At 41.0% G+C, this 13572-nt stretch overlaps 1 protein-coding gene across 5 annotated transcripts in view; it reads right to left on the bottom strand.

Annotated features, from left to right (window-relative positions):
* Nucleotides 1-13149, bottom strand: part of Kdm6a (lysine demethylase 6A) — a 189039-nt gene extending 175890 nt beyond the window's left edge. For all 5 annotated transcript variants that reach the window (XM_004665765.3, XM_004665766.2, XM_004665769.3 and 2 more), the window contains exons 1-2: nt 12600-13149; nt 12319-12382 (exon numbers count right to left, since the gene is read on the bottom strand). In XM_004665765.3, the coding sequence (XP_004665822.1) occupies nt 12319-12382; nt 12600-12760 (225 nt within the window). In that variant the 5' untranslated portion in view covers nt 12761-13149. The remainder of the gene's footprint in view (nt 1-12318; nt 12383-12599) is intronic.
* Between the last annotated feature and the right edge of the window lie 423 nt (nt 13150-13572).

Below are 13572 nucleotides of genomic sequence, written 5' to 3'. Positions count from 1 at the left end.
GAAGGAATAAAGACAATCTAAGGAAACTGTTGCTAGCAAAAACTACCCTCAAAAGGTAGCTAAAGGAGTTCTCTAAACAAACAAACAACAGTAAAAGGAGGCTAAAATCTCAGTCAGGCAAGAACAATACAACAGATATGTAATACAAGTAAATGTAACATAGACTAGTATAGTGAAGGAGAGACACTCAGGAGAAAGCTAGCTTCTTTTAGACAGTTTCAGCCCAAAGAGAACCAGAAAATGCCACCCAGTCTTGACAGGCATGTTAACTTGTTTCGTATTCAGTTTCTTCACAATGGCTACAGTGCCCCCTGCTGCCTTCAGAGTCTAGCACACAACCTAGGAGGGCTGATATTTAGGGTCAGCCCCACTGAATCTACAAACCAATCAGGTCTTCCCCTTAAATACTTAGGTCTGAGGAAAGAATTCATTTTTAATTGACCATAAAGGCTCCTCTGTGGCTGATTTCTGATATTTGCCAGGATTCATCTAAGTCTGGCTCTCTCCTACCCAGCAGGGTAGGGGAGAACACTATTTCCTAGCCTGGGTAGTCCTCTACTTTATGCTTTGGGGTAACTTCTCACTTTAATTACATGTATGATTTTCCTCTCTGAGTCTACCACATATGTATTTACTTTACACTCTATATCTGACACACGGGTATTTCCTCTAAAGTCTGGGCCAGCTACCTGTGTAATTTCTCTAAACTCAGGGTAACCATGGTGTAACTATCTTCACTACTAAATTTCCTAGTTTCTGCCTTGGTACCTTTTCCTATTCTCTCTTTTTTTTTTTTTTTTTTTTTTTTTTTTGGTTTTCGAGGTAGGGTTTAACTCTAGCTCAGGCTATCCTGGAGGCTCAAGATGGATGCTGTGCCTTCCACAAGAGTGCATGTTTCTTCTAAATCTCTACATAGGCTCCTAAATCCTATCTTCCATGTGCTTGTGACTCTGTTCCAGCCTTTCCCTAGATCACAATTTCCCTTAAATAAACCCTACAATTTGTGATTTCTCCCTAAATAAACTCAACTATTTCTAATTTATCCTCCTTGAGTCTATCTTTATCAATTCTTTGTTAAAAATAGGGTAAGGACCCAAAATTGGGTTTCTTAAGTTTGGGAGACCATTCCTGAACCCCAAAATCCTGCATCAATAGTACTCATGAGTTTCTTCAAACATTCACTAACCAGCAAAATTCATCACACAATCTCATGTGGTGTTCCATGTTCACACAGAAAACATTTAAGAATATTAGATTTTTAGAAAGACTGCTGGAAGTTCGAGCCCACCTGAGACTACATACTGAATTCCAGATCAGCCTGGGCTAGAGTGAGACCCTGCTTCGAAAAACCAAAAAAAGAATATTAGGTTTTAAAAGTAGAAGGGAAAATGACATAAATCAAAGCAAAGTTTGTTGCACTATCAAAACAAAAGAACATAGCTCTCACTTCAAAGGAAACAAGGGATAGTTTATTCTGGAGCCAAATATGAGTGGACAAGGCCTGCAAACATAAATTTTGGTTACCTCAAATTCCATGTTCCAATGTGGTAACTGTTTTATGAAGTTTTTATAATAATAGAACAAAGAAAGTCATAAATCAAAATGCTTCTGAGATACACTTGTGAGTACATCAGGTAGGCAGGTTACACAAAACAGGGAAATTTCTGCTATAGGCTTCAGATTTCTCTGATGCTCTCTGATGACATTCTTAGCTTTCAGTTGGATAGAAGCTAGGGGTTTATCTAATAGCAACGAAGATATAAAGTCAAACACAGAGGTGGATCGCAATAAAGAAACTAAAATGGGGGTTGAAAAGATGGCTTAGTGGTTAAGGCACTTGCCTGCAAAGTCTAAGGATCCAGGCTCAATTCTATAGATCCCACATAAGCCAGATGCACATGGTAGCACATGCATCTGGAGTTCACTTGCAGTGGCTAGAGGCCCTGGCATGCCCATTTTTTTTCCCTTTCTAGTAAAAAATAAATAAATACAAATAATAAAATATTATAAAAAAGAAGCAGCAGCTAACAGTCCAAGATAATTTGGCTATGGACCTACAACTTTCCACCTCCACATGATCACCACAGTTCAAAATCAGCCTGGAATGCTTAACACAAGTGTGACTTCTTTCTTGAAACTTTAGTTCATAGCACTTACTCAGAGTGGTGCAACACCAATACCAATACCAATAGATGATAAATAACACAAAAATAATGAAAAACCTAGAACAACCACTAAGACATCTATGCAAAGAAGCACACTCAAAAAGAAAACATAACCAATGCCAGGTATAGTGGTGCACGCCTTTAATCCTAACACTCGGGAGACAGAGGTAGGAGGATTGCTATGAGTTTGGACCAGCCTGAGACTACAAAGTGAATTCCAGGCCAGCTTGAGCTAGATCCTACCTCCCAAAGCCAAAAAAAAAGAAGAAGAAAGAAAGAGAAAGACCATAACTTCCAGGGGTGATAGTGCATGCCTGTAATCTCAGGACTCAGGAGGCTGAGACAGGAGTATTGCTATGAGTTTGGGCCAACCTGAGGTACAAAGTAAGTTCCAGGTTAGTCTGGGCTAGAGTGAAAGCCTGCTTCACAAAAACAAGGGGCTCAGTTAAAGACACCTGCTTGCAAAGCCTGAAGTCTTGCGTTCAATTCCCCAATACCCATGTAAAGCCAGATGTACTAAATGGCACATGCACCTGGAGTTCATTTACAGTGTCAGGAGGCCTTGGTGTGTCCATTCTCACCTTCCCCTTCCACCTTCTGTTCTCCTTCCTCCTCCTGTTCTTCCCTTCTCTCAATTAAGTTAAATATATATATATTTAATATTTTTTAAATCTTTAAAAAAGAGTGTTTCCATCCAGCCTCAGCCGGGAACCAGCAGGCAGGTGCCAGCAGTGCTGGGGTTGTGGTTACCTGCGACCAGAAGAGTGAGGTCTATTGGTCTGAGAAAGATGGCTTTATTCTCCCAGCTATGTGAAGGTTTCATTGCTAACTTACTGGACATTTTTTATATTGTTATTTTTGAGGTAGGGTCTCACTCTAGCCCAAGCTGACCTGGAGTTCACTCTGTAGTCCCATGCTGGCCTTGAACTCACAACAATTCTCCTACTTCTGCCTCCTGAGTGCTGTGATTAAAGGTGTGTGCCACTTTAAAAAAAAAAAAAAGTGTTTCCAGGTGTCTGGGATGGTCAACACGTTAAGTGTCATGTTTACAAAGGTAGGGAACAATAAAGACAATGATAAATTCAGTGCCCTCAAGACACCACAGGAGTCAAGGAGGCAGTCAAGTATACATAGTGGATGGAAGCAGGTAAGAAAAGAAGGCCCAAAACACAGCTTTCTTGAAGAGGAGATAGATGACACAGGAAGGGGGAAGGGGGAATCACCCTAATGCAATATCAAGAAAAGGTAGTTTCAAGAGTTCACAAATCTGCTAAATCACTTAAACTTAATTCTTTTACAAGATTACAGTAACATTTACTTTGCACTGAGTATCTTCCATGACAGACAAATCCAATGCCAGGTAGATACTTTATATTTTTTTTTCTTCCTATCACAAAATGCACACAGAGAATATATTTACCATTTCCACTTTAGATGAGCAAACTGGGCCTCCTAAAGATGCCAGCCTAAGGATCACATATCTAGGAAATGGCAGGAGCAGGATTCTACCCTAAAATACTTTACTTCCTATGTACCTATCAGTACTTAACACCTAATTTTCTTTACCCTCTACCAGTAATAGTCCCATAAAACCTACAACTAGCCATGTCATTTTCCACAATTAGAATTGCTCAAAGAATAAATAAATAAATGGATAAATAAAAAAGGAAGCCCAGCCTATGGCCTACAGTGAGTGGTAAAAGTCCTTTACATACTCAGTTACCTTTTCCAAATCCCAGTGAGACACCTTACCCACTTAACTTCACTCTGCCAATTCTCTCCCCTTTTTCCTCTTAGTATATGTCTGGCAAACTTTTACTCATGTTTTATAAAAAGCCCAAAGGCTACATTTGTGTGTGTGTGTGTGTGTGTGTGTGTGTGTGTGTGTGTGTTCCCTCAACTCTCTTCTGCAATAAGATTAACTGTTTCAAAATACAAGCTGTTGTTGAAAATAATCACACTATCTTCAATACCTGTGCTGAACAGTTTAAACATAATTTAAAACAATAAATGAAGCCAGGCATGGTGGTACATGCCTCTAACCCCCCCACCCCCCCACTCAGGAGACAGGAGTAGGATGATCACTGTGCATTTGGAGGACAGACTGGGACTACAGGGTGAGTTTCAGTTAACTCTGGGCTAGAATGAGACCCTACTTTGAATTAAAAAAACAGTAACAAATATCTGAAAGGTCCTAATTGTTTCATCACTTGATACCTCATAGCACTTCACATCTATCTTTGTACTTACTATATCAAATTCTCTATTAGCCTCTTCCCAGACTGCAGAGAGCAGAGGCCAAGTTTAACTCATTCACAACAACACAGCAAATATTTTACAAATCAATGTAGTTAAAAGTTCTTCTAACTTTTTTTCTTTTTTTGTTTTCTTGAGGTAGGGTTTCACTCTAGCTCAAGCTGACCTGGAATTCACTATGTAGTCTCGGGTGGCCTTGAACTCACAACCATCCTCCTAACCTCTGCCTCCCAAATGCTGGGATTAAAGGTATGCGCCACCATGCCCAGCCTTTCTAATTTTAATTGTATCTAAAACTCAAAAAACTAAAATACTTTACTGGGTCATTTTTTTTTTTTTTTTTGAGGCACGGTCTCAGGTAGTCCAGAAAGCCTCCAACTATGTAGCCAAGAATGACCTTAAATTGCTGATCTTGCTTCCACATTCTGAGTGCTAGGGTTATAGGCATGTAGTGCCACTCTGCTCCCCTCATGCTAGAAAAACAGTCTACCAGCTGCGCTATTCTCCCATCCCCTTTTACACCTGATCTTGAAAACCTATTTTCCCTAAATATACAAACTATCTAAAAAATGTCAAATTAACTAAAATCTATAAAGTTCTTAGTGAAAACTATCTTTTTGTCATGTAGCATAATATTCTTTTACAAAACCTTACCACATTATCAAAACATAAATTAACATCATATATTCAGCTAAATGTTTCCTACTCATTTCCAAGGCAATTAAACCTCAACATCCATATAGCAAAAAAGGTCATGAATATTTGACATTAAAAAAATCATTTCTATGCTTAATAAGCACATTTGTAGCTGTTTGAGAAACAAGTCTCTGAATTAAATGTCACTGATGCCTAAAATTTCCTCAAAATAATAGTAGTAAGGGGCAAAATATAAATGAAATTTATATCTTGAACTGAAATGAATTGAAAATTGTTGAAGTTAGGTTATAGGTGATAATCAGTTAGCTGACTAGTTGATTTTTTTCTACTTTCAAAAAAAGTGAAAATTAGTTTTTCCCCCACAAAGGAGCCAATAAACACAATATAATAAATCAATAGACTAAAAATAACCCTTTGTCTAAAACAATTTTTTCCACTGTTCCAAACTGAAATGAATTAGATGACCTTATATAATACCCTTAACCATAACAAAAGCCCAACCTTCTTCCTGAAAATACACTAGCATCTGCATCTTCTATTTATTCTACCGTAAACAAAACTACAAAAAGAATACAACAATATATTTACAACAGAATGACATGTTTTAGCACTATAAACTAAAGGGTTAACACTGAAAACAAACAAGCAAAAAGATTTCAAAGCTGGCTATATATATAAGGGATTGATCCCATCTTTCCAGGTTTTAGTTCTTGACTAGGTTACACCTTATCAGCCTGGTGAAGTCAGCCAAGAGCAAATTAAAAATGAGTGCAGTGACTATCACAAGGCCCTAAAATCAAAGAAATGGCAACTAACATCTGTACTTCTTCATTCACAACTATCCCCCAATGAAGGACCACCAATCCAGAAATATTCCAACCTGAGATGTAATGCATAAAAATGCATAAAACCTTTAAAAGCATGTCTTTAAATTGGCAGCCATCTTTGGTCGCATAAAATATAATGTTCTCAATGCTGTACTATTTTTAAAACCCACTCTGTACCTTAGACTGGTCTTGAACTCACTGCAATCCTCCCACCTAAGCTTCCCAAGTGCTGGGATTATAAATATGAGCCACCATGCCTAGCTTCAAGAATATATTAAACTGTCACATGAACATTCATCAAGAACCCACAGCAAAGTTACATATTTTAATAAAGTGAGGTCCCAAGGTACAGAACATGCAGTAGATCATCCTTTAAAGAGCGGTGAAAAGGAAGCTAAAATCTGATTTGTAAAACATTTTCCTACAAACAAAATCAAAAGGTGACTGACTTGCTATTATCTAAATTGAAAAAATATCTCTGAGCCAGGTGTGGTAGCACATGCCTTCAATCCCAGCAGAGGGAGGCAGAGGTAGGAAGAACACTGTGGATTCAAGGCCACCCTGAGACTACATAATGAATTTCAATTCAAGTCAACCTGGGCTAGAATGAGACCTTACCTCAAGAATAAAAAAAGAAAAAGAGCGGTGGAGAGGTGGCTTAGCTGTTAAGCGCTTGCCTGTGAAACCCTGGTTTGAGGCTCAATTACACAGGAAACACATCAGCCAGACGCACAAAGTGGCCCACGTATCTGCATGTTTGCAGTGGCTAGAGACCCTGTGCGCCCATTCTCTCAGCCTCTTTCGGTAACTCTCAAATAAATAAATAAAATAAAAAAGAAAGGAAGAAAGGAAGGCAATCTCCAATAAACAAACAAGCAAACAAAATCCCCTTCTACCCTGTAATCTAGTAAAGTGATCTTTATCATAAAATTTCAGAGCACTTCACACTCACTTTTGGTCTGCTACTAACGTTCATGTATCAAACATCTTTATACATACCTCACCCCTCTTTGGAAGCTTTAAAATTCAACACAGCAAGTGATATCAACATTACCTTCATCTTCCCTGTATAAACAACTTGAACTTGGTATATGTTCCAATATTTGTTACTGATTTACTGTCATTAACTTAAAAAAATATGGAAAATTGATACAATTACACGTGAAGTTTCAGTGTGAATATGTAAGACTATCAATTATGTATTCCTTAAATAAACCCTATTAATTAGTCTATAAAATCATTACATGTGGGCCCTAAACAACCTAACAACCATTTCAATTCTAAACAATTTGGTGGGTGGTGTTTTCTTAACATAAATTAGCTCTCTGGATACCACATTTCAAAAATATTAATAATGCACAGTGTTATCAGTCATTAACATCAATTTCAGAGAGCTCAAAGCATCACAAATGAGTTTCTAAGTAAACATGAACTCTACAACCCTTTCAAATATGCAGAATATTGGTAATACATACACACAACTTAATGTTACGTGATGTAAGTCAGAAAAAGATTTATTCTGCAGCTAACCAATGAATAAACCATCACTTTAAAGTATGTGCCTATCACCTCCACTCAAGTAACAAAAAATTCACCTCAAGCAGGGTTTTGTTTGGTTTATCGAGGTAGGGTCTCACTCTAGCTCAGACTCTCCTGGAATTCACTATGTACTCTCAGGGTGGCCTTGAACTCATGGCAATCCTCCTACCTCTGCCTCTTGAGTGCTGGGATTAAAGAAATGTGCCACCACACCTGGCCCAAGGAGTTTTTAACAACATAAAATATTTAAGTAACAATCCAATATTGCCTGGCCTTTTCAATTTGTAAACGATCCTATGGAATAACTATTCAATGAAAAGGAAACTTTAAAAGCACCAATTTAAGTCCTGGTATAGAAGCCCACATTTGTAAATCCCAGCACCCAGAAGGCTGAGGTAGGTGGATTGCCTCAAATTCAAGGGCAGCTTGAGCTACAAAGTGAGACCCCCCAAGAAAGAAAAGGAGAGGCCTATTTATGTATTGCTGCAATTCCAATTTGTGTATAATGTGAATATATCCTGTCATCACTCAGAAAATTTGTATTGCCTGGGATGTATCTAAATTTTGAGAAATAACTGCATAAGACTTTGTCCAGATGAATAATTATGACTATAATTGTTTAGAAGACAGCTTTCCAAATACTTCAAACACAAAGCATAACATTTTTCCTGTGGTTAATTTTTCCACATAAAACCCTAAACTTCTTCAGTATTGGAAATGAAAATAATTTGATTTTATACTTCACAATGTCCAAAAAGCTTTTTTTTTAAGTCACCTCCAGAACTGACCTAGTAATTTCTTTGAACATACAAGCAAACCATTCAGGAAGATAGGTCTTCAATGGATTTCAAACTATTCCCATTGCCCCAAAAATTAAAAGTGCCAAGTATTACAACAATATCACCTTTACAATATACATTTTTAAATTTTTTAAATGGCAAACAATTCCTAATCTAAATGTTCAATCTTTCTATCAAAATAATTGCCATAAAAGGAAAGTCAATCAGATACAGTACTTATACTTAACATAATAGTTTAAAATAAGTAACTATGTATTTTTAGGGACAGTTTCCTCCAATACAGATAAGATACCTTTTCTGACCTAAAAGAATATGCCTTCCCCAGCCCTCTAGCATTATATTATTACTCTAACATTACTCTGGTATTACTGTATTTATACTCATATACTTATTCTCTAGACACACCATGTAATACTTAACTCAAATTCTTATTCTATTTTTTAAAAATACCCCAAAAGGTTTTCAAAAATGTACGAAAAGTAGTGACCACAGTTAATTTCTGTTAAAAAATATTTCACTTCTTATTTCTAAGTAACTTCACTATAAGTAGAAAAATAAAAATCTAGGATTGGAGAGATGGCTTAGCAGTTAAGGAGCTTGCCTGCAAAGCCTAATTGGACCCAGGTTCAATCTACCAGATCCCACGTAAGCCAGATACACAAGGTGACGCATGTGTCTGGAGTTCTCTGCCTCTCTTCTCCCTTTTCTTTCTCTCTATGTCTTCCCCTTCTCTCCCCTTGCAAATAAATAAACACCTCTAAGCAAGCTATAGCTCTTTACAGTCTTATCTTTAAGGTTATTACTGAAAAAATACTACTCTTTTATGTGGTTTTTCAAAATAGGATCTCACTCTAGCCCAGGCTAACCTGGATTCACTGTTTAGTCTCAGGGTGGCCTCGAACCCACAACCTATGCCTTCCAAGTACTTGGACTGAAGTACTGGGATTAAAGATGTTTGTTCACCATGACCAGGTATTACTTTTTTTTTTTTGGACAGAGAGAGATAGAGGCAGAGAGAGATAAAGAGAATGGGCACACCAGGGCCTCCAGGCACTGCAAATGAACTCCAGACACATGCCTGTGCCACCTTGTGCATCTGGCTGATGTGGGTCCTGGGCAATAGAACCTGGGTCATTTGGCTTTGCAGGCAAGCGCCTTAACCGCTAAGCCATTCCTCCAGCTCTTATTTTTTTAGTACAAAACAGCAGCCACTGTATATCAAATGACAATTCTACAAACAAAGCTTCTCTCAATGGTTCTTGCATAATGGACTCTGAAAAAGATATCCAGAGACTAAAAGAAATCATCGGTTTAGAGAAAGAACCCTTGCACCTGGAAAAGGTGTAAGTTCGGAGGGAAATAGGATACACTTACTTGATGGTTTGAGCTTTAAAAACTTTTAGGACAAGAGTTTTTTAAAAGCTACAAATGTGAATTTTAAAACTTGAAAGATCCAATAATATGTATAGGAATATGAATTTCTGAAGATAAGCATGAATAAACTGGTCTGAATAGTAAAAACACTTACACAAAACGCAAACTAAATTTGTCTAGAGGGAGTGACAACAAAAAAGAGAACACTGGGAATTATTCTATTCCATTATCTGTGCTCTGTTAAATAGCCTGAACCTCTAGCGGAGAAAAGCCACCTCTTGTTTTTATGACTTTCAAAGGAAAAGAATTCTGAAACGAAGGCAGCTCAACATTCCACCCTACCCCTCAAAAACACTGCTTTTCAAGACAGTAAAGAAGAATGAAGCTAAATAATTCAACACTTCCTTCAGTACAACTCCAGCTCCATTCATTCTACTCACAATCTAATTCAGAGAAGCAGTGAGGATATATATGTCAAGCTTTACTTGAGGACACCTTTTCACTGGCATGTTTAAGCTCCTAAGGATGCAACCAAGGGATTGAGGGTTTATGGACATAAAGTAGAATGTTTTAACATTAAGGCTGAGTGAGTCCTGACTAATCTTAAGTAGCTGCAACCTAACAAGCAGGAAGCAATGGAGTTATTTTCTTTCAGAGCCAACTACTTAGTTCATCAAATTATTTCAAATTTAATGAAGCCATAGCTCTTCCCCAAGACATAATGAAACCCCACAAGCTTCTAATTTTCAATTTCTTATTATATTCAACTACTAAAAATGTAATGCATGTTACAAAACAACTGAAAGTGCTGCTTTTAAAATTTCAAACTCAGTTCATAATAACTGTAGGTTCACTGTCACAATATGAAATCCAATGTTAAGCGCCACCCACCGTGAATCTGATACAAGCATTCTAAGACATAAAATTAGCTTCCACTTATTTCTTCATCACCACAACCAAGAGCAATAGATTGATCCAAACTTTTACATATAAATTATCTTTACAAGCAACTTTACCAAACCAGAGTTGGATGGACAATATTCCCCGGCTCTTTAAATGTAAAGCATTTCTTTAATATATTTTAGAATGATGATTTTACTGTACTGTAGTCTTTTTCTCATAAAATACTTCAAAAACATTGGGGGGGGTGGCGCTTCAAGATAAGGACCAACAATTACTGATTCCTAAGCTGGTCACAGTACATTTTTCCCAGCAATAATTTTGATGAAACTAATTAATAACTATATAAAGTGTTCTCTATCTTTCAGAGGCTGGACTTACTGAAAAAGATTATTTCCGTTTGCTTTCTGGTCATTGTTTGCAGTCAAAACTCCTTATGGTTACTTTTAAATAAAAACACCAGTGTGATCACAGATAAAAAGCAATTAATGTCGCTGCTAAACAAAAGTACAGACAAAAATTAAAGATCAAAATAATCAACTTAAGAAAAAAACAATGCTAGTCCTAGTCATTTCGAACTTCTCAATTACAACAATAAGCCTAAGTGTCAAATGCAAACCTACGTATTTCAGCCAAAAAAAAAAGAAATTATCTAATGGCTGCAATACCTATCATACAGACTCAAAGTTTCATAGTCCCGATTAACAAGAAAGCCTTCCAATACCACTGCAATCATATTTTGGTCAGGAGATACAAACTGATGCAGACAGAATTAGACTCCAGCCTTTGTTCATAGCTTACTGATGGGTAACTAAATTGTGCTACAGGTTGATAAAGCATTTGCCAGGCTTATGCATGCTGTTTCCAAGCTATAGAAAGGCACAAAAATTCTAGGCGCAAATAATTTGGGGTAATTTTTATTAACCACCAACGTGCACACTCCAAAGCAGAGGCCTATCCTTCGCTGCTACTATTTATTTCCATGTTTACCTCTCCTTCCTCCCCAAAGCCCCCCCCTTCACTCTCTCCTCCCACCCTGTCCCGCCATCTTGGGCCGATAGGAGCAGCCATTACTTAACTAAATGACAGTGCCAACAACTTTCCACAGAAATAAATAAAGACTACACCCGGAATCCTCCCTGGCCTCCCCTGACACACGGGGAATCAAGCTCGAGGAAGAAAACACAATCACATCTAACTGTAGTATTGCTACAGCAGAAAGCCCTCAAAAGTAAACAAGTCACCTAACTTCAGGTAAGGCACATACCAATTGAGAGAGATGCCAAGAGCCCAATGCAAACTCTTCACTGACCTAAACTACGTGCAACTTCCCCCTTCCGGGAACACAGACAGTAGCCATCGCAAAATGTTAACAACACACGACCCAGACTGCCGGAAGGAAAAGAATGAAAACCAGGAGAGGCAGAGGGCGGAAATTTGACCAAACATCTGCACCTATGTACGATCTCGTGCCCCTCGACAGGCACCTCGGAGATCATCGGCCTAGCTCCAAAAGGTGGTGAAACAGGAGGCAATGTTGTCGCTCCAGTTGAGCTCGGCCCTAAAGTGCTGCTGTCTCGGTTCTTCCCTCTGCAAGAGGAGTGATTTCGCAAGGGAGCAAGTGAGGTACCCAGGGGTGGAGGGGGGGGGAAAAGAGAGCAGGGGCAGGAAACAGTTTTCCGGAAGCCCCTCGGCCATCATTCGCGGCCACAATGAGCGCTGACCCGGGAGCAGGGCCCGGGGCGAACGCGGCGCTGGTCCGGGAGCCCGTGTCCGCGCTCTGGCGCGCGGCTGCCTTACCTTGCCCAGTAGGGCCTTCGTTCTGGCGCCATTTTCATGAAACCTCACGAACCCGAAGAGTCGGCTGAGGAGAAAAAGACACACGCGGCTCATTAAAGCTCCGGTAAAGCCACCGACCCGTCCCTGGCCGAACCCGAGGCCCCGGCGTTGGCGGCACGGAGAGCGCCAAGCCGGGGTGCCCGCCCGCCCCACCACCGCCAGAGGCGAGCGGCGCTCGGGCCTCCCCGGAGAGCGGCGCCTGCCTGTCCGGAGCCAACTGGGAGAGTGGCTGCACCCCGTACCTGTCCAGTCCGCCGAGCGCCTCCCTCTCGTCGGCTGTCAGGCTAGGGGACGCCTCCTCGCTCTCGCCGCTCGCTTTTCCCGCCGCCATTTTCTTTTCCTCATCACCGAAAGCGGCGGCAGCAGCGGCGGCGGTAGCGAGCGACACTCCGCAGGATTTCATGGAAACGCAGCGAATTCACAACTCCAACGCCGACACCCCCCCCCCGGGCCGGGGCCCACAACGACGCCCCCAATCTCCGCACGGGACTGGCACACCAACTTTATCTCAACGTCCTCCTCCTCCTGCTCGCCGCGCACGGCAGCGGCGAAAAAAATCCCAACGCGGGGAGCGGTGAAGGCAGCGGCGGCAGAGGCTGCAGAGCCACTGGGTCTGGTAGCGGCGAACACTCGCCTGGAGGGTCACATCTCGGGGGCGAGTGGGGTGCAGCCACGGGCAGGGAAGGCTGGAATGGCCAGAGCGCGCGGCGTTCGGGAGCTCCGGGGGGATTCAGAGGAGACACAAACTTCCCCGGCACCAGCACAAAGTTGTTGTAATTGTGTCACACAGCGAACCCCACGCCGCCACCGTGACCCCCCCTCCGCGCCCGGCCAGCACAGCCAATCGGAGCGGCTCACTCCCCTCATGTGACCTTTGTTGACTCGCGTCAGCCGTGGCTCCACTTAACTTGCTAGCTGCTTTAACCCCGCCCACCGAGGCCGCCGCCGACCGGAGAGCGGGATGCTCGCCAAATGTGGCCGGTGGTTGGCTGCGGGGCGCGTCCGTCCGGGAAGGGTTGTCACCGGGAGGGATCAGCCCGTTAGGTTGTGCTACTTTAAAAGCACGAGCAGAGAATGGAGGGTCCGGGCCGTGTCACCTCGGGAGCCGCAGCGGACTCGGGAGGGGGAGGGGAGCGGCGGGGAAGGGCGAGGTCCGACACCGCCCGCGAGCTGCGGTGGAGTATGCCATGGGACACCCTTTGCCTGCCAGGGAAC

This window comes from Jaculus jaculus, chromosome X (genome assembly GCF_020740685.1).
Source record: "Jaculus jaculus isolate mJacJac1 chromosome X, mJacJac1.mat.Y.cur, whole genome shotgun sequence".
In the NCBI taxonomy this organism is placed as follows: Eukaryota; Metazoa; Chordata; class Mammalia; order Rodentia; family Dipodidae; genus Jaculus; species Jaculus jaculus.
This window is presented reverse-complemented; position numbering and strand designations above follow the sequence as displayed.